The following is a 20924-nucleotide window of genomic DNA, read 5'->3' as shown; positions in this document are numbered from 1 at the left end:
TCCCAGCAAATGGGAGACAGAAAACCGATTAGTGCCTGTGACATTCCCAATATGCGCTGGCATGACGTCGGGGCAGCATGAATACGAGCATTGGGTTTTTTTTGCCGATGCCCGTGATGCCGCCCCCCACCACGATGCCGCCCCGGGCAACTGCCCGTGTCGCCCGTATCAAAAACCGCTACTGTAGGCAAGTATATTTCTCCCCTTTTTTTTTTTATCAAGAAGCAAAGACAAAAAGGAAAAAAAAGAAACAGGGTTTGGTGGTTGAATCATCCGTCCCCACCAATGCCAAAACCAAATCTACGCCCTTGGGATAAATATGATTTAAAGCATCTTTGTGATGAAATTATGTGAATTTAAACATTTGAACTAAGCCGATATTTGTTTAATTAAGTTGCTGGACTTAATTTTGCTGTGTTAAAAGCAGGATTACTTATTGTGTTATGGCATGTTCATAACATAACACAACTTATTCATAACACAACTTGTTCATAACTTGTTCATAACACAACTAAAATCACTGACTGCACTTCACAACGTCTGTCCTGTATGGATCTCTTGTTTGAACTCTCACCATCATCACACTCATGGAGAACTCATGCTGCAAAATGTGACAGCTAACAGTAACCGCTACAGATTGTCAAATAGCATCTCAATATTTACAACAAATACCATCTTTGTGAAGGACAAAAACACTTGTTCTGAACCATGATGGAGACAAAGAAGAGCAGCTGTACCTCTGGTCTTTGATCTGTTTTTCTTCTCTTTGATGGTGATCTGATCATAACTGACGTCTCCAGTTTGCACTGATGAATAGACTGCAGCTGGTTCACACTCTGAACAATAAAACACACAAGGAAGACATCAGTGCAGTAGTAAGATCATACTGGTACTACATTAAATACAACACAAAAACAATTTTGATTATTTACACTTCTTTTATATATTGTACAAATAGGAAACACACACACACGTGTGTAATGCTGCTGCAGAAAGCACCAAATAAAAATGTTAAATAGTTGACAGAAACCGTTAACATTTATAGGTATATTGCAAATTTATTTGACTCTTTTACTGTCCTGGATAACATGCTAAAATCACGGGATGTGTGTACGTGACACAAAATGCAAAATTTCTAACTGTGCTGTGCTTTTATTTTGCAGATATTTCTATGCTATATTTCTATTCTATTTCTATATTCTATTATAGGTTTTGATGCAAACCTATAATCACTGTCATGTGATTAAAGATAGGAGTCAAGACTTCTGCCATAACTTCACATGATGCACAGAAATGATGAACAAAGTATGGGGGTGTTACAAGCCTAAACAGACAATAAACTTCGTGTCTGTGCTTCAGCTGTTGCTGAACCTTTCACGTCTATAGATAAGAGCGGAAATCACACTTTTTGCATGTGTGAAGTTAATTAAAGCTGAGGCATGTGTGCACGCAGCTTTGTGAATCTGATGAAAGGAATGTGCCTGCATCAGTTTTTATCAGGGAGAGAAAACTGGTGATCTCACTCTTAAATGCAAGTCCCTGTTAATCGATTCATGACTTCACCCCTGTTTAAATAAAGATGCTTTGATCAACAGTAATTAGTAAACAGTGTCACACTGATTCAGACAGAAATCTCAACACCTGCTGGACTACTTTTCTCATTTTTTATCCATGATGAAGACAAAGAAGTACAGCTTTACCTCTTTTCTTTGATTTTCTTTGCTTCTCTTTGATGGTGATTTGCCCATAATTGACGTCTTCAGTTCTCACTGCTGAGTAGACTGCAGCTGGTTCAGTCTCTGCACAATAAAACACACATGGAGAAAATCACTGCAGGCAGAACAGTCATATAGCTACTAATGTTAATATCTAAATTATATTGCAAAATTATTATTTTGTTTCCAGTATTCAAATTTAAATTGGACATAATGAAAAAAATGAATGAAAACATTTCTTCCATCAGCAACTAGCAGTGAAACAGCTGCTTTGTGCAGATCTTGCAGGCACCTTATCCCAGGTACAAGTAAGACAGATGATAGGTATGAAGAACTGGAGAGTTTTTCTTACATAAATTTACTATTTTGAAAATGAAAACAGATCTGATACTCACTCTGACCCAGATCAGAGTGTTTATAGAGGATGGAGAGATGCTGATAATGGTGGGAATGCACCAACTGGTGAAGATGTTAAGATGTCATACCACCTCAAAAATAATTAACTTCATAAAATTAAGATTGCAAATAGTCAGTAACTTTTTTAATATTTATTGTGCCTAAACAGAGTTAAAAAAAATAATAATAATATTTTACTGCCCTGCAGTAAATCCTGAGCCGTTGAAGTGTTACATCAGAAACAGGAAAGTGGACAACCACAGAGCTGCTGGCTTATGTTAACAGACTAACCACTGGCTGAAACACATGCAGTCCAGCATGTAAAAAACAACTGTGTAATCTGTTGACATTCAACGTTTGAACGCTGTGAACATTTATAGGATGAGTTTTGAATGCATCCCTAAAACACATTTTATCTAAGATAAATACAGTTAATTATTTAAGATGCACATTAATTGAAATTGAATAACATAAAGGATTAAGAATAGGCAGTTTGTGTGGCGGATATGTCCAAAAAATGATGCCAACAGACTATCTGAATATACTGAATACCTGCTTTTTCAATTAATAGATGTTTGTTTTTCTTCTTTCTCTAATGGATTGACCAAGATGACAAAACCAAAATAACAGTAAATGGAGGTGGACAGACTTTAACTCTAAAAAAGATGTACTTTTAAGCCTATGAAACTCACAAAATCTATGTCTATACTTCTATACTCTATACGCTTTATTCATAGTGTAACAGAGAAAATAATACATTTTCTAAATGAGGGTTTATAAGATTTTCAAATGATTGCATTATGCTTTTATTTATATTTTGAAAGGCTTAAAAATGCAGTTTTACCTCAAACCTCACCCATGGCACTAATCCTAAGACTTATTAAATATTACAGGAATTGGCTCTGTAAATGTTGCTTGCGAAAACCTCGATTGAAGCTGAACACCAAAAGTGAATTTTGGCGAGAAACTAATTTGTTTAATGGAAGACTCCACTTCTTTAGGTTGTAATTATATGTCACACCATTGATAATTCAATTGCACTGCCTCCCTATTAGCTTCAGAGACACATATACGATACTGGTTTTGATTTTTAGAGCTCTGCATGGAGACAGTGGCTCATAGACTCTGGAGCTCGCTCCCACAGAGATCTGTGAACTCAGTGGCATTTTTTAAAAGCAGCTAAAACCTCAGCTTTTTAAACTTACTTTTTGGTCCATTTCTGTTTAAGAAACAGGTCATTCTGCTCTAAGACACTCTGATATTTATCTTGAAAATGTCTATATGAATCACATTTCACTTTACCTTCTTTACTTTAACTATTAAATCAAACACATACAAAGGACATAATACAGTACCTCTGCTCCCCCTTATTAGCTTATGTTAACGATTTGAGATTTTGATATCACTATATGTGATATCCTCTGTGATGTCATTTTCTTCAAGTTCTGATGAAGAACCACAATGAACAGCAATATAATTTACTTTGTACATGTCTTACTGGGGACTTTATTTATTGCCAAGAAGAATAACAGATGATGTTTGGAACCAAATGCATGTATATAAACTTGACAACTGGATAAACGAAAAGCCCAAAATCTCATCACCTTTAAATTTTTTGTGAACAAGTCGTTTCACCAGCAGAACCAGTAACACCAGTAAAGTCACAACACAGACTGATCCAACAGATGACCACACAGAGACAACATGAGGAGAGAGCAATGGAGGAAGAGTGATGGAGGTGGATGTAGGTGGAGGTGTGGTGGTGTCCTTCTCTAAAATAAAGCAAACACAGTCATTAAGTTGTCGTCACATTGTGAATGTTGAAAGCTGCAGAAACACAGACAGGTGAGTGTGTCACCTGTGACAGTGATCCAGCTGGATGGAGACTCTCCATAACCGCTGATGTCACACTTGTAGAGGCCTTCATCAGACCTGGAAACATGCTGGATGGTCATGTGACCTGTAGGCTGCTTCCTGATGAGGGAGCCATCTTTATAGAAAGCAGCTGGGAGGTTGGAGGGAGTGGTCTTTGTTTTACAGAGTAGAGTGACGTCATCTCCCTCCATCACAGGGAGGACAGGACTCTGCAGGATCACTGATCCACCTCAACACAGAGACAAACTACAGCATTTCATCCATTTACACACAGCTTCATCAACACTAACTCCACACACTCAGCTTACCAGTGACTGTCAGGTTAACCATGTTACTGATGGCACCCTCTCTGGACTCACACCAGTAAACTCCAGTCTCCCATTTGTAGATGTGACTGATGTTACAGGAAGATCCAGCTGGTTTTCCCCACCCATCTCCACACTGAGTCCTCTGCCGTCTGCTTGTGTTTCTCCTCAGAGTCCATCCAGCAGAGCTGTCGTCCTCCTCACAGCTCAGAGACACAAAGTCTCCTTCAAAGAACTGAGAGCTGCTGGGACTCACAGTCAGACGAGCTTGATTTGTTGTGCAACACAGCAGAGTGATCAGAACTAGAAGAAATTACACTTACAGTCAGTTGTCAGAAAAACAAAGTACAGTGGGGCAAAAAAGTATTTAGTCAGCCACCGATTGTGCAAGTTCCCCCACCTAAAATGATGACAGAGGTCAGTAATTTGCACCAGAGGTACACTTCAACTGTGAGAGACAGAATGTGAAAAAAAAAAAATCCATGAATCCACATGGTAGGATTTGTAAAGAATTTATTCGTAAATCAGGGTGGAAAATAAGTATTTGGTCAATAACAAAAATACAACTCAATACTTTGTAACATAACCTTTGTTGGCAATAACAGAGGTCAAACGTTTACTATAGGTCTTTACCAGGTTTGCACACACAGTAGCTGGTATTTTGGCCCATTCCTCCATGCAGATCTTCTCGAGAGCAGTGATGTTTTGGGGCTGTCGCCGAGCAACACGGACTTTCAACTCCCGCCACAGATTTTCTATGGGGTTGAGGTCTGGAGACTGGCTAGGCCACTCCAGGACTTTCAAATGCTTCTTACGGAGCCACTCCTTTGTTGCCCGGGCGGTGTGTTTTGGATCATTGTCATGTTGGAAGACCCAGCCTCGTTTCATCTTCAAAGTTCTCACTGATGGAAGGAGGTTTTGGCTCAAAATCTCACGATACATGGCCCCATTCATTCTGTCCTTAACACGGATCAGTCGTCCTGTCCCCTTGGCAGAAAAACAGCCCCATAGCATGATGTTTCCACCCCCATGCTTCACAGTAGGTATGGTGTTCTTGGGATGCAACTCAGTATTCTTCTTCCTCCAAACACGACGAGTTGAGTTTATACCAAAAAGTTCTACTTTGGTTTCATCTGACCACATGACATTCTCCCAATCCTCTGCTGTATCATCCATGTGCTCTCTGGCAAACTTCAGACGGGCCTGGACATGCACTGGCTTCAGCAGCGGAACACGTCTGGCACTGCGGGATTTGATTCCCTGCCGTTGTAGTGTGTTACTGATGGTGACCTTTGTTACTTTGGTCCCAGCTCTCTGCAGGTCATTCACCAGGTCCCCCCGTGTGGTTCTGGGATCTTTGCTCACCGTTCTCATGATCATTTTGACCCCACGGGATGAGATCTTGCGTGGAGCCCCAGATCGTAGGAGATTATCAGTGGTCTTGTATGTCTTCCATTTTCTGATGATTGCTCCCACAGTTGATTCTTTCACACCAAGCTGCTTGCCTATTGTAGATTCACTCTTCCCAGTCTGGTGCAGGTCTACAATACTTTTCCTGGTGTCCTTCGAAAGCTCTTTGGTCTTGGCCATGGCGGAGTTTGGAGTCTGACTGTTTGAGGCTGTGGACAGGTGTCTTTTATACAGATGATGAGTTCAAACAGGTGCCATTCATACAGGTAACGAGTGGGGGACAGAAAAGCGTCTTACAGAAGACGTTACAGGTCTGTGAGAGCCAGAGATTTTCCTTGTTTGAGGTGACCAAATACTTATTTTCCACCCTGATTTACAAATAAATTCTTTACAAATCCTACTGTTACGTCCCCCCCGAAGGGGTCTAGGCATGCGAGTGAGGGGACCACTAACAAATGAGTCCAGAACAGAGTGAAAGGAAAACAGACAGGTGTTCTTAGTAAATAACAGTCTTTATTGTAGATAATCATAACATAAGGAGCCGGCAACGCCGTATTACCAATAACATGCCGAAAAAGGGAAAACAAGGTTGCAACAACAAAGAACACAACAACCAAACAAAAACTCCACACCACGAGGAGGCACTTCCAGGGGCCCACAAGCTCACCCTGTCACTAACAGCAGCTGGCTTTACTGCTGCCAAGGCCCACAAGCCCACACTACTCACACAAAGCAGCTATGCTGTTTCCACAACTCCACACTTCAGGCAGGCTCCCTACACACCAAGCAGAGACACCCCACCCTGCTCACAGCTCATCCCCAGCTTATATGACCTCAGAGAGGTGATTGCTGACTGGGCCCAGGTGGTAAGCGAGCCCAATGAGCAGCAGCTGTGTCCTGGGGAGAGAGAGAGCAAGAGAGAGACAGAGGGGTGGAGCAAAAGAGGAGGAGGCGGAGTAAAACACCACGCCCACACAAGGGCAGTATCAGGAGGCCCAGCTAGGGCCGTAACACCTACCATGTGGATTCATGGATTTTTTTTTCACATTCTGTCTCTCACAGTTGAAGTGTACCTCTGGTGCAAATTACTGACCTCTGTCATCATTTTAAGTGGGGGAACTTGCACAATCGGTGGCTGACTAAATACTTTTTTGCCCCACTGTATATCCGCTTTCAAGTCTAACGTTTTACATATAATCAATTCATTAAAAAAAGTCATTTGGTATTCAGATTAACTGTGAAAGTTTAAATCCTTATTTATTGTTGTTAAAGTTAACAATGCCATAATATAAAGAAAAGAGGAGGTGAGAGTAGTGGTTGTAATTGCAACAAAGCTGAGCAATACTTCAGTTAAATCCCCAAATTAAAACATTGAATTGAAATAAGTTTTGATTACAAATTAGGCGTTTTTTACTAAAAAAAAAATCCATTATGGTGGTATGAATGCATTCATACCACCATAATGGATTTTTTTTTAAATGGGGAAAATTAAAAGAAAAAAGAAAACGCATCTTTTTACGCAGGAAATCGTGGCTCTGACTACATATATGTTGGTTGACCTGAGAATAACGCAAAACATTTTTACACTGTTTTCAACTTCCAGGTACTTTTCATGAAAGTGAATCATAAAAATCATAAAAAAAATCAGCTGTCCAAGCTCATACAAAAATTTACAATCTGAACCTTCAAAACAATTTTTTAGGTCTTTTATGCCTTTTATGAATGTGATCACGGAAATTGGTGTAAATAAAACTACACTGCAAAATGCAAATTGTACATCTGAGAATTTTCAGTTTGTGCTTCACTTCTCACCTTAGTTCTGAAACAAAAGAACCAACAGGACCAACCCCAGTAGATAAGCAGAATTAAAACCAAATATAATTATCATCTTCGTTTTGCTATTCTTGTTGTCATCATCTTATTTCTTTTGATCAGAGCAGACAGTACAGTACAAAGGCATTTAAACACATTTTTACTTACAGAGCAGGCATTGCACAAATATGTTCTTCATTTTCCTTTTCAGTAATCAGATTTTTTTTCCTGTGATATCAGCTAAACCCGTCCTCTTCCTGCAAACAGTGGGGACGGGGCATAACACATATATAGATGTTATGCCCCATCCCCACTGTTTGCTTCCTTCTTCACTCATTTTGTAACAGAGTATGTCCCCCTCTCACTCTCAGACTAAGCAGTGTTATTAGTCTTAACAATGTTTCAAAACAATCTAGCATCTATCACACAGCAACACCCAATGGACAGTTTTTGTAATGTCACATTTTAATAAGGCGATAACGTGAAACAACACAGCAAAGACTTGCACAATTCAAAATAAAGCTATACAATATATCAGACTATCATTAATTTCACAAATACTATTTTCCCCATGTTGCCTGTTTGTTCAGATGCTCAATCTGAATGTTGATTACTTTAGTGTAGACTGCAGTGAGCTTTAGTTACTGCAGTGGGAATTATTGTTTTTACAAATTACCTTCCCACCCTTAAAGAAAAAGAAGCATTCACTTCGCATACTTGATGTGGGTACGCATTGCACTAACAACCTCCTCCTTTTTGTCAATTTTCTTTTCACCTTGGCTAAATTTTATTATGAAAGCAGCACTTTTCCAGTTTAGGTGGAAGTGTTTAAAGTGGTCCGTATTCAGTTGAATTCCATTTTATTTATATAGTGCCAAATCACAACAACAGTCACCTCGAGATATTTCATATTGTAATAATATAAAAATCTTACCATAATGCAGGAAAAAACCTCAACAATCAGATGAACCTTTGTAAACAAACACTTGGCAACAGTGGGAAGAAAAAACTCACTTTTAACATTAAGAAACCTCCAGCAGAATCAGGCTCAGGGAGAGGCGGCCATCTTCCATGACTAGTTGAGGGTAAGGGGATAAAAACAGGACAAAAGACACACTGTCAAAGAGAGCAAGAGGTTAATAATGTCACAATTTCCAGGGGCAAATCGTGCAGAGAGAGAGGAGTGGACTCAAACGCAGACATGGATGCAGGAGAATGATTTAACAGAAAACAGGCCTTTATTTTGGCTGATAAAATACACTACAAACGCGTGGAACACAGAAAACTAACCCGAACCCACTGACACACAGAGACACGGAGGGAATGAAAAAAGAGAGAGATACTGAAGAAACGCAGCTGGGAGAAATCAGAGCTAGTGAGACAAGGGGACGAAAAACCAGACCCACAAAAAAAAATTCCTGCATATTTTTTTAAGTGAAGGACAACCTGGTTACCTGGTTCAAAACGACTTCCTCATAGTATTACTGGAGGTTAAGGCAATGGCATCCATATCAAGAATCTGGTTAGATACCGTATTTCAAAGATATTAGGTTACAGCTTATCGATTTAGTGATATAGTATTTGGAAGGTTCAAATAAATACAGGCCCCCCTTTTTATTTACATTCTGGTCCAGTGTGATCTACGTATAAAAATTTCACAAATGACTAAACAGAAAGGTTTCTCGGTCTCCCAGCTGGCCGCCCTATTCTGTATAAGTCACCAGAGGGCAGCAAAATACAAGGGGAAGAAAAACGTATGGGCTCCTGTGCTATTGTTACTTTAAAACCTGTGATGTAGCTTAAAAGCACACTATGCTGCCTTTATAGGTTTTAAACATGTCGACGGGTTAAAGATGGTTAATAAAATTTTACTTTGACATATTCTACGCAGCAGTGTTGGTGCAGACTATACACACCCACCGCAGAACAGACAGCAGAAAACGTAAACAGCCTCTCTGATTGGTGGATTCAAATTTAGCAGTTATGTAAGCGAATACATTTACTATCAACAACAGATATGTCTGTATAACATTAGGCTACTGGTTGGTCATTAAATAACATGTACAACTAAATTCAGTGATCTGCGAGTAAGAAAAACTACCATCGAAATGAAGTAGAGCAGTAGAAGTAGCAAAACATTTGAATCGCAATGTGATCACGTGATTTACAGGAACGGGTGCAGCTCAGCAAACCTCCTCGAAATAGCACTCAACGTCCACACACACACACGCGCGCGCGCGCCCAATCGCAGGATCTACAGTTCAGCCGCTTTTCGGTGGCTTACAACTGAAGTTTAATCAAACTTATTATTAAACTTCAATTGTTTGCTGTGATGGTCGTTATCACACTCACACAGCTGAACAACATGAAATGAGAGCGAACATGGTGCCCTTCCTGGTTTTGCTGTTTCTCTGTCAACGGATTTCTGCCACCGAAGGTACGGAAGTATTAGGTTAATGTATGTTATATGTGCCGTAAACTGTGACACATCTTTTTTGGTACTGTTCTTTTACACAGAGATTCTGGAAGGAATTTAGCAGGTTTGTTATTGTCCATATTTTAAGGGAGTTTTCTTTACGATGGGAAAATGTTTTATTCTGTTTCTTTAAGTTCCCCAAGAAGTATGATAAATGTTTTTTATGATAAATTTGTTAATACTTTTAGCTAATTTTTTTTTATCCATAAATGTAAGTTTACTAACAAAACACCATATTTCTGTCATTATTTTAAGGATGTGGAAATGTACATACAATCAATATCAGACTCCACCAACAAAAAGGCTCTCAAAACAATATATGTATGTGAATTTTTGCGTGTATTCTTATAATTGTTACCTTTTTCTTTTACCCCTGGCTTTGTGTGTTCATGTTCTGTTGTTTTGTATACTTCATCTGTTCGTATGTTGTATACTCATTGTTTGTTAAATAAAGTTAAAAAAAAAATGTTATGTGTGCCGTCGAGTTCCTCGCACTGTTGTTTATTGTAGCGTAAACCGAGTCTCCAATCCGCGTGTTTTTGTTCTGGAAATGAAACGATGGAAAAAGCTAATGTCTGGAGGATATAAACGAAGTATGTCAACATTGAGATATTTTCACTAAAGCTTTCAGAATTAACGTTCTTGATATACGTGTATTCATACGGAGCCCCGCAGGGGACATGGAAGAAAAAAAAATTAAGACGGACTTTTGCGAGATCTCGCAAAACAAACTCGGGATCTCGCAAAAGTTTTAGCCGCATTCTTCGGACGCCGGCTCGAAGCCGACCGGGAGGTCAAGGCACGATGTGCCGGGAAAGCGGTGTTCCTCCCGGCTGTAGTAGGTCTCGACCTCCCGTTAGCTTCGAGCTAACGTACGATTCATCCACCTGTTATTTATCAGTTTCGCGGGGAGTTGGTTCCCAAACTTATTTTGGTATGTGCTTTTTTTCACGTCACGCTGTGCGCCACGTGATTGTTTACATGAGATGAGTTGCAGAATGTAAGAATCATGTGCCTTAGCTTGCCTCTTCCAAGCACCAGTTAAGTCGCCTATAGTCTGTTTATTTAGAGAATGTGACGTTATTCAGTGCTCCTCCCAAAGACCGTTGAGACTGTTTGTGTCACTCCACAGAGCTTAGTGGTTCCTCTGGAAGCAGGTAGCTCTGATTGGCTGCTGTTGAAATAATAGTTGTACTTAAACGCCTTTAACCTCTTCTGGGTTGTTTCCGCTTTCAGATCTGAAAATTATCACAGCCGAGTCTGGACAAAAGAGCGTCACTCTGACATGTCGAGCTCCAAACAACAGCAAGAACCTGATAGGTGTGGAGTGGAATAGAGCTGACCTGAAAGAAGAATATGTCCTCTTGTATCGGGATGAGCAGTTTGTCCCAGATTACCAGCATCCATCTTTTAAGAACCGGGTGGATCTGAATGACACACAGATGAAGGATGGAGACGTGTCTCTGATTCTGAAGGATGTGATTACTGCCGATGATGGGATATACGTGTGTCGTGTCCTCATCCCAGGAACAAAGCGCAGAAAGAGAACTGCTGAAACTGTCAGGAGCATCAGACTGAGTGTTGTTCCTCCAGGTGAGTGAGTAGAGTTGAGTGTGTGTGTGATCAGAGGTGAAGCTGCTTCCTGGTTGTTGATGTTTGTTTCTAAAGATGTTGTTGATGAGACTTTGTAGAAAGCAGCTGGTCTGAGTGATGTGATCAGAGTGCAGTAGATAATGTCTGACAGCAGTTTGAAGAGGAAATGGATTCTGTTCTGTTCTTCACTCATCACCTACCTGACAGCTGACACCTCACACATGTTTCTCTCCTGCAGGTCAGACAGGAGGAGACACAGAGGATGGAGGGAAGAAGGATGGAGGGAAGGAGGATGGATCTGTTGGATTAATCGTTGGTCTGTCTGTTGCTGCTGTCGTCATTGTTGCCACTCTTGCTGGTTTTTTGATCTACAGAAAAAAAAAGAGTCAGAGTCCATACCAGCTTCCAGCTGAGCTGTAGTCTATTTGAAATGTTTCAAAGCTTTTTTACATCTTAACTGTGAGTCTTCTGTTGCTGTTCCAAAGCTTCAGTGGAGACATGGAAATATGACCTAGCTCCCGAATCTGGGCCCTGCACTATGAAGTGCGTTCAATTAACACCAGGGTACCTTTTCGTCATCTGCATTAATTTACGCTAACATTGGCAATGAGGATGAGCGGGGTAGCATGGGCGATATCTCACCATCGCATTGATCATTGTAGCCGATTGGCTGATTTCAACATTTTTTTTTGTTTTCTAAACTATTAGAAAAATATGAAGAGGTAACACATAAAACAGAAAAGTAGCACTGCTGCAAACAAGGCAGAGAAGGAGTTGAAAAGCAGTGCATTTCATTAGATTTCATTTTTAGTTTTAAAAGTGCTTTGTATGTGTAAGCTTGAACAGTATTGGTCAGTAAGACTGACCCTTAAAGGCAGGAAGTAAAGACAGGAAAATGGTGAGTGTGTGTGAGCAAGTGGAAGAAGATGTAGTTTTAGTACTAGCAGGCATTGTAAAGCCCAGAAGTACAAAATGTTTGCAGGCAGAAGGTTAGAATAATTTTTTTTGATTACATAAAAAAAAAAGCTGCATCGAAGAATCTGTATATATTGCTGATGCTCATTGCAGAAACACAGACTTGTGAAACCTTCTATCCACTTGCACAGGTCAGAGGGATCCTCCAGGAATGATGATGGTAATTTCTGAAGACTTATTGGTCAGAAGCCAGTGATTTCATCCCTGCTGATCTCCAATCTGGATCTTAACCTGATCCGCAGGTATGAAATCACTGCTTTCTGAGCAATCAATTCTCTATGAAATAACATCACCGTTCCTGGAGGACCCCTCTAATCTCTGCACTGGTACTAGGAGAAATTTATCTAGCGTTTGTTTTTCTGATGAGCATCAGTAATAAATACAGATTTTTAGATGCAGCTATTCATTTTGTCCCCCCAGATTAACGATGTACCAGTAAGACGTGAACCATTTTTTTAGTATAGAAAAAAAACAGGTTTAATCATAAAGTTACCTGGATAGCACAAAATTCTTCTTCTGCTATGTAGAATAAAGCACTTCATGAACTTTTACCATCTACCTAATCATCCTCATCTGACAAACAAACAGCAGAGGTGATAAAAAATGAAAATGAATTAGATTTTGGATCCATGAATTTAAGCATTTCCATACTATTGGTGCAATAAGGGTGTGTTAGGCAAAAAATGAAATGAAAAATAAATAAATATAATAAAAACTTATAGAAATTAGATATAAATTTAAAAAAATAAACAGTAAAATATATCAACATAATCATGCATCAGCCTGAACGATGCAATTCATCACTTTGTGTGAGGAGCTGAAAATCCACTAGAGATCTACAGATGTGATGTTTGAATCAGAGTGTTGTCTGATAATGATCCAGAAACCTGGATCTGTCACACTGAGTCAATTAGAATACAATAGCCCTTTGTTGTCATTGTACAATTAAATTGTAAGTGTTCCACGCCAACTGGGAATAAAATATAAATGCTAATAGGAAGGAATAAATTACAAACAAGAGAAATATACATAAAACGATTATTTTCTTTTCAATATGAATGCCATGTTTGAAGCTAAAGCAGGTTTCTCAGCTAAACGTACTATACATACAACGTATACTATATATACAACGTTCTGACTCGTTGACATTCTTGACATTATTTAGCAGTGGCTCACAGTTATTCATAGGTTTAACAATGTTATCTCCCGCTGTCTCAAAAGTTAACACATACCAACTATGCTTATGAAGAAAACCAATTAAAAACCGTAAAAATAATAAATATTAAAAAGTAACATGTATTGAAATTAAAACTAAAATAAATTAAAAACAATAACCCAAAGTACTGAGATCCCTTTGAGATATGGGATAGGCTCCACGTGCTCTTTCTTTCTTTTTTTATGGTTGTTCATATATTTCATGTTCATTGGCTGTCTTTGTAGATGTTATCTTGGATAATGGAGAAGATTAGCAAAAGTGCATCCTGATTTAAAAAAAAAAAAAAAAAAAATCCAATATCCATCTTCCTTCTTCCACTTGTCCAAGTCAGTGTTGCTCAGGGGTTGGAGTTTTCCAAGGTGTGATATGGATAGGTACTATGCTTGTACCTATATTTTGGTTCATTGGCTGTCTCTGTAGATGTTATCATAAATAATGGAGGAGATTAGCAATCTCTTTTTTTTTTTTTTTTTTTTTTTTTTTAAAATCAGTCTTCTTCCAACCCTCTCTCAGGGTTGTGAGGGAGGGGGCCTGGAGCCTATCCCAGCTGTCATAGGGCAGGAGGCTCAAATGCACATTGTTTCAGTAACAGTGCACCACTGTTTAAAGAAAATAACATTGGCTTAAACCAAATAAGGATGAAGCAAGGACTTTTGGCAGACAATGAAGGATTTGTGAACAACTGCTACAGCCTTAAAATTTAATGAAGCTCGTTCCAGATTTGTTTAAAATATAAATTTCCCCCATTAAGACTGAATAGGATTAATGTAAAACGAATAAAGTATCCTGCTTATTTTTGACTTCTATCCTGCAAAAGAAAACCTAAATAAATAAATAAATAATAATATAACACAGTTCCTGATGTTTGTTGTCTGTTTTCCTGCTTTGGTTCTTTACTCTAGAAGTGAATTTGACATGTTCAGCATGTTCATGTGGGTCTAAGAGAGAGAAGCTGCAGCACTAAAGGTTTAAAGATAATTGATCGCGCCTCTCCCTGAGCCTGATTCTGCTGGAGGTTAAACGGGAGTTTTTTCTTCCCACTGTTGGATAGAGGATAGAGGAGGGACGTTTACCATACTGTAACTTTGAAAGTATTTGTTCCTGTCATTCAGGGAAGTAAAATTTTCTGTAATCAATAAAGGGGGAAATCTGCTGTTGCTATTAAAGGAACTTTAGTCATATTAGTGCTATAACAGCAGCTACTCAGAGACTGAAACCCCTGAGCAGACGCAGCACACAGATCTCTGATAAAACTGGCCGTGAGAGTGGAAACTTTGAATGTCAAACGTGCAAAGTTTCCGCTCTCATGTTTCCTCTGGTGGCTCTGTGAAGTCATATCAAAAACACCAAATGAGTTTAACTGAAGCTGTTTGAGAGTCAGGGGACTTCACTGGTTATTGTCAGTTATTATGAAATAAAACTCCAAGAGAGGGAAAAAGAAAGTTATGCAGTAAGTTTTGTTTCACAAGAATCGAGAGAGAGAGAGCGAGAGAGAAGACCACGCCCACTAGCAGTTTGTTTATCAGTGGAAAGTTTTCACAATTTGTCCTGGTATTTTACTTGTTCGAGGCATCTTAATGATATAAAGATCACTGTCCATGAATCAGATGGATAAACAGGTTTTTCTCTGTTTAATATGCAGATAAAAGTGAATCACTTAAAACAAATGACCTCATTACAAATGAACCAGCTGGAGCTTTGGGGCCCTCTGGAGGTCTGATTTAAACACAGAGGCTGCTCTTATGAACACGACACGTATCTATTCATGGACTTCTAATATTTATGTTATGTCTTTAATAATATTTATAAACCAGAGTGTTGACTGACAAGTGGAGTGTTTGAATGTGTGTATGAAATATCAAGAAGCATTAATCAGCGCTGACTCACACATACACCCTGTCTTATCATAACCTGAATTCGGTTCAGCCCTTCCGTGGAAACGTATAACCTTCATTTGTATGTTTGTCCCTAACAGTCGGAGCAAATATAGAAAAACAGCTTTAAACACGTTCCTGGATTCATCTACAGCACAGCTGAAGCTGGCTGAGCTGTTACTGGAATTCAAAGAACTGAGAAACACGTGTCCTGCACATGTTACTGTTAATCTGGATAATTTTCATTTATATAATTGGTGTGACTGCTTATAATATTTAGTGTCTGCTGGCTCTTTGCAGAGGGCACAGCAGAAGAAGCCCATTTTCTGTTTAATATTCACTGATTGTTTAACTTCTCTGATGTTTATTGATCCACTGTAATGTAGATTTTTTGCTCTCTATCAGCTCATATTTACAATTTTTATCATTTTCGGTTTTTTCCCTCTCATTAAAGGTCAGAGGTCACAGTGAACACCTTCATGTGTTATTGGTCGGACAGAATCTCCTGTGCTGCCACCTGCTGGTGATGAACTGTCAGAGGGCTTCATACACCAATCACTATAAGCATGTTATTCAGTTATAACCTTAATGACGTAAACTACACACACACACACAAAACAGAAAAACAAAAACAAAAAAACCTACATGAATATGAAAGGGGTCTGAAAGATGTCAAGGACTTTTTTTTTTACTACTGAATGGAAACTTATTACTATTCACATCGTGTGAACAGAATCTGAAGCTCAGTGATATATTTTGTTCATGTTTGACCTGTTTGTGTATTATAAGTATTTCATTTTGTTTCAACATCATGCATTTTTCTCCTCTAATAACAGGATCAGACGAGTTACTGAAAAGCTGTTGTACTCTAAGCCAACAATGGGAAACAGATGTATCTTTCTTTTTCAACAATGGGTTTTCTATGACCTTCTATGATGTATTTTGTCTCCGTGATACTGCAGGCTGACTCAGAGGTGACGTGAACTCATACGTTTGATGTCTCACATATTTGCTTCAGGTGATGCTGCCTCAGTAACTAAGTAGACTCAATAACACGTCCAAGAAGAACAAGATTTCTTTAAGCTTATCAGAAAAAGGATATGAGCAGAGATCTCGCTGAAACACACCTCAGGTGACCAGCAGAGGGAGAGAAATCCACTGAACAGGTGAGCATGCATATTTAAAGAAACAAAAGAAACCTGATGTCAGACTGAGATGCATCTGTTACTCTGACGCTGAGTTCTGGACTCACACTAAGGCTACGTTCACACTGCAGGTGTTGATGCTCAATTCCGATTTTTTGATCAAATCTGATTTTTTTGTCTGCTCGTTCACACTACAAATAAAATGCGACAGCAAAAGTGCTCTAGTGTGAACGCTCAAAGCGGCCCGCATGCGCAAAAGAAGACGTCACACACAACGCGCTCTGTTTAGACCCAGAGCAAACAATAATGTTTGACTGATGGCCCTTAATATAAAGACTTCGGACTTCACGTTTCCCAATTTTGTGCTTTAAGTTTTGTTATTTACATAATAATGTAGATAACCTAATAATGATCCTTATCGCTGTTTTAGAGGAGCGGTGCTTCATAGGATAGTTGCAGATTTCTGTCAGAATCTGCAGATTATACAGTACATAAAATATACGTGAAAATAAAATGTTCACGTTTCCCCAACGTTGTCTTCCCAACAGTTTCACTAACATCTACACTTATTGGCCAGGAAGCGTTCGCGATGTCTTCTCCGGAGCTGATAATTGGCGTCTGTCTTGTGTCAGTGATGTAAAAGACGGATTTAATGCGACATGACCATTCAAACAGCAGTCGCTTTCTAAAACATCGGATATGTATCGGATTCAGGACCACATATGAAAGTGACCCAGATCGGATGTGAAAATATCGGATTTGTGCCGTTCACACTGTCATGACATGATCGGATATGGGTCGCATAGGGTCAAAAAAATTGGATTTGATGCGCTTTCGCCTGCAGTGTGAACGTAGCCAAAGACAAAAAGATTGCATCATATCTGGATGTGTGCTGAATCATCAGGAATAATAACATGCCAGAAAACTGAAGAATACCTGAGGGCCTCATTCTAGCTCACCTGGTCCCTTTACCTGAGTAACATCCCCCATAAACTGATGTAAAATGGTAAGATTGGTGCATAAAGATTCATCGTCTGACCCTCTGCTGAATGGGTCTCTCACAATGCTCAAACACAGAGCCTCCTTTCATGAACCGGGTTCTTATTTTGGACCAAGCTGCACAGAAGCAACATTTGACTTTTTTTCCCCTCTAAAAACATGACCATTGATCGATTAGGAATTACCTGAGTGTGAATGGGAGACATATCACATGACTTATTTATACTCAGTTTGTGTGATTATTTTTGTTAACTGATGATTTGTAAAATTATTGAAATTACTTTTTGATGAAAGTGTTAGTAATGACTGGTTGAAAGTAAGAATGTCATATTCATATTGTCATATTTTTCTACTCCTGTATGTGGATTCATCGTAAAGAATTTGAAGACGACACTCAGTTGAGCAGCAAATATAGGCTTCCTCACATCTCACAGGAGGATGAGGTGCATTTTGTTTTATGTATTTAATGTTCTAGTTTAATTTAGTTTACAGTACACCTGTTTAACTTGCTGATGTAAAGCACATTACTCCATCTACAGTTCAAATGCTGTGTGGTTGTGCCAGCTGCAGGCTGAAATCTGAGATTTATTGGATTTAGGTTTGGACATTTTTTTCATTTCTTAGGCAGTGAAGAAGGGGCAAAGGGCAATAATGTTCACCATGAACTGAAATAAATCAGCACAAATAGTTACATAAAAATTCAGTGTTGAACTCTGTTTGATGTGTCCTATACAATCAGAATCAGAATCAGAAAGGGTTTTATTGCCAAATGTTGAGCAGGTTTACAACATTAGGAAATTGCTGCGGTGCTTCAGTGCAAACATAGTGTCATAAATAGCACTTAAATAGACATGAAAAAATAAAAGTAGGGATAAGAATTAAAAGTGCTACGTAGAAAGATATGTGCATGAAATATACATGAGATATATACATGAGAATAAGAATTAAGAGTGCTACGTAGAAAGATATATACATGAGTGCAGGTGGTGATCAGTGCCAAACATGGAATGATGCAGTGACACAGTGTAGGGTCATGTGTTAGTGGCGGGGACAGTCATGTGGTTATTGTTCATGTGTCCAACAGCAGAGGGGAAGAAACTGTTCTTATGGCGGGAGGTTCTGGTGCGAATGGACCGGAGCCTCCTGCCTGAGGGGAGCAGGTCAAACAGACTGTGTCCAGGGTGAGAAGGGTCAGCTGAGATCCGAGCTGCACGCCGCAGTGTCCTGGAGGTGTACAGGTCCTGCAGAGATGGGAGTCTGCAGCCAATCAGCTTCTCAGCAGAGCGCACAACACGCTGCAGTCTCTGTTTGTCCCTGATAGTGGCTCCAGCGTACCACACGGTGATGGAGGAGGTGAGGATGGACTCGATGATTGCAGTGTAGAACTGCATCATCGTCCGTGTTGGCAGGTTGAATTTCTTCAGCTGCCTCAGGAAGTACATCCTCTGCTGGGCTTTCTTGATGACGGAGGTGATGGTGGGCTCCCACTTCAGGTCCTGGGTGATGGTGGTACCCAGGAAGCGGAATGAGTCCACAGAGGTGATGGGGGTGTCAGTCAGGATGATGGGGGGGAGTGGGGCTGTGTGCTTCCTGAAGTCCACAATAATCTCCACTGTCTTCTGGGCATTCAGCACCAGGTTGTTGTGGCTGCACCAAGACACCAGACGTTCAACCTCCCTCCCTCCCTCTGAGGCAGACTCATCCCCGTCCGAGATGAGCCCAATAACGGTGGTGTCATCTGCAAACTTGATTAGCTTGACAGACTGGTGGGTGGAGGTGCAGCAGTTGGTGTACAGGGAGAAGAGCAGAGGAGAAAGAACACAGCCCTGAGGGGAGCCGGTGCTGATGGTCCGGGAGTCCGAGACATTCTTTCCCAGCCTCACATGCTGCTTCCTGTCCGTCAGGAAGTCAGTGATCCACCGGCAGATGGAATCAGGCACATTCATCTGGGAAAGCTTGCCTCGGAGATGGTCTGGAAGGATGGTGTTGAAGGCAGAGCTGAAGTCCACAAACAGGATCCTGGCGTAGGTTCCTGGGGAGTCCAGATGCTGCAGGATGAAGTGTAGGGCCATGTTGATGGCGTCGTCTATACAACTGTAAAAACCAACCTCTGTCCATTAAGCAGCTTCTCTTATTATCATGAAAAGTAAACATGTTTTAGAGAAAACTCACTTTCTCTGCATGAACCTGGTTGTGTGTCACTGTCCACGTTGTGTGCATTGCACATTTGCACTTTCTGTGAACTTTTATTTTGTGGTAAAAACAAACAAACAGATAAATGCTGCACTTTGTGTGCCGTTTCTTTTCATCATTACTCCCTCTGAAACAGCAAACAGCTATGACCCTGCGAGACCGCTGGAGGTGATGCAACATCTGTCTATGTGCTAGAAAAACAACCCAGTATGTGTGGAGTAGGTCGAGCTGGATAACATGCAGTGACTGTTTTCAAAGACAATCTCTGCAGGCATGGACGTGCACGCTTAGGTCCGTTGACATTGCCTTAGGGGAGAGTCTCTGATTGGCTGAAGCTGCATGACTGTTTGCAATGATTGGCCAACTGAAAAAAAAAATCCACCACACCCTCAACTGTACATTCAAGTCATTTATTTCAGTGCAACTGTAAAACTGCAAACACACACACAGCATGTAATTAAATAAATAACATATGCTGCACAGAGGTGCAGGATGTATTTTACAGCAGAGCTTGATCCTATGCTGATACATTTTAAACAGTCAGCAGTTTGTTAAGTTCACAGGCAAAAAATAATAGAATATAATTTTATTTTTATATTTCAATATCACAATAATCTTCCAATTTAGAACTACAAGTTAAAAAAGACCTAACATAAATAAAATACACTTCAGCTAAATACTTCTAATTTATTTTCCAAAACCACGCGGAGCCGCAGTACAAGGACTAAAGAGCCGCATGCGGCTCCGGAGCCGCAGATTGCCGACCCCTGGTTTAGACTGACTCACATAAAAAGTCCTGAGTGTCACCTTTCCTTTTTCAAACATGTCACGACTATTGACATTTGAAGTGCACAGAAAAGAGGCTGATTGGCTCATTACAAGAAAGCTAAGAAATGATTGGACCAGACTGCTGACAACACAAAGGCGTTTCACAGCGCGG

The 20924-nt window shown here is 39.9% G+C and overlaps 1 protein-coding gene across 1 annotated transcript; it reads left to right on the top strand.

Annotated features, from left to right (window-relative positions):
• The first annotated feature begins 9627 nt into the window (after positions 1 to 9627).
• Positions 9628 to 14627, top strand: LOC120722470. The gene is made up of 3 exons (XM_040013498.1): positions 9628 to 9950; positions 11226 to 11582; positions 11821 to 14627. Exons 1-3 carry the CDS (start codon positions 9884 to 9886, stop codon positions 12000 to 12002), a joined length of 606 nt encoding a protein of 201 aa, XP_039869432.1. The 5' UTR covers positions 9628 to 9883; the 3' UTR covers positions 12003 to 14627.
• Positions 14628 to 20924: the final 6297 nt, after the last annotated feature.

This window comes from Simochromis diagramma, unplaced genomic scaffold (genome assembly GCF_900408965.1).
Source record: "Simochromis diagramma unplaced genomic scaffold, fSimDia1.1 OVJJ01000640.1, whole genome shotgun sequence".
In the NCBI taxonomy this organism is placed as follows: domain Eukaryota; kingdom Metazoa; phylum Chordata; class Actinopteri; order Cichliformes; family Cichlidae; genus Simochromis; species Simochromis diagramma.
The sequence above is the reverse complement of the archived record's forward strand: the minus strand, read 5'-3'. Positions and strand labels throughout refer to the sequence as shown.

Coding starts and splice junctions, on each gene's coding strand:
- LOC120722470 (XM_040013498.1), top strand. CDS start 9,884: ATGAGAGCGAACATGGTGCCCTTCCTGGTTTTGCTGTTTCTCTGTCAA. Junction 9,951..11,225: donor ACGGATTTCTGCCACCGAAG/GTACGGAAGTAT, acceptor TTCCGCTTTCAG/ATCTGAAAATTATCACAGCC. Junction 11,583..11,820: donor ACTGAGTGTTGTTCCTCCAG/GTGAGTGAGTAG, acceptor TCTCTCCTGCAG/GTCAGACAGGAGGAGACACA.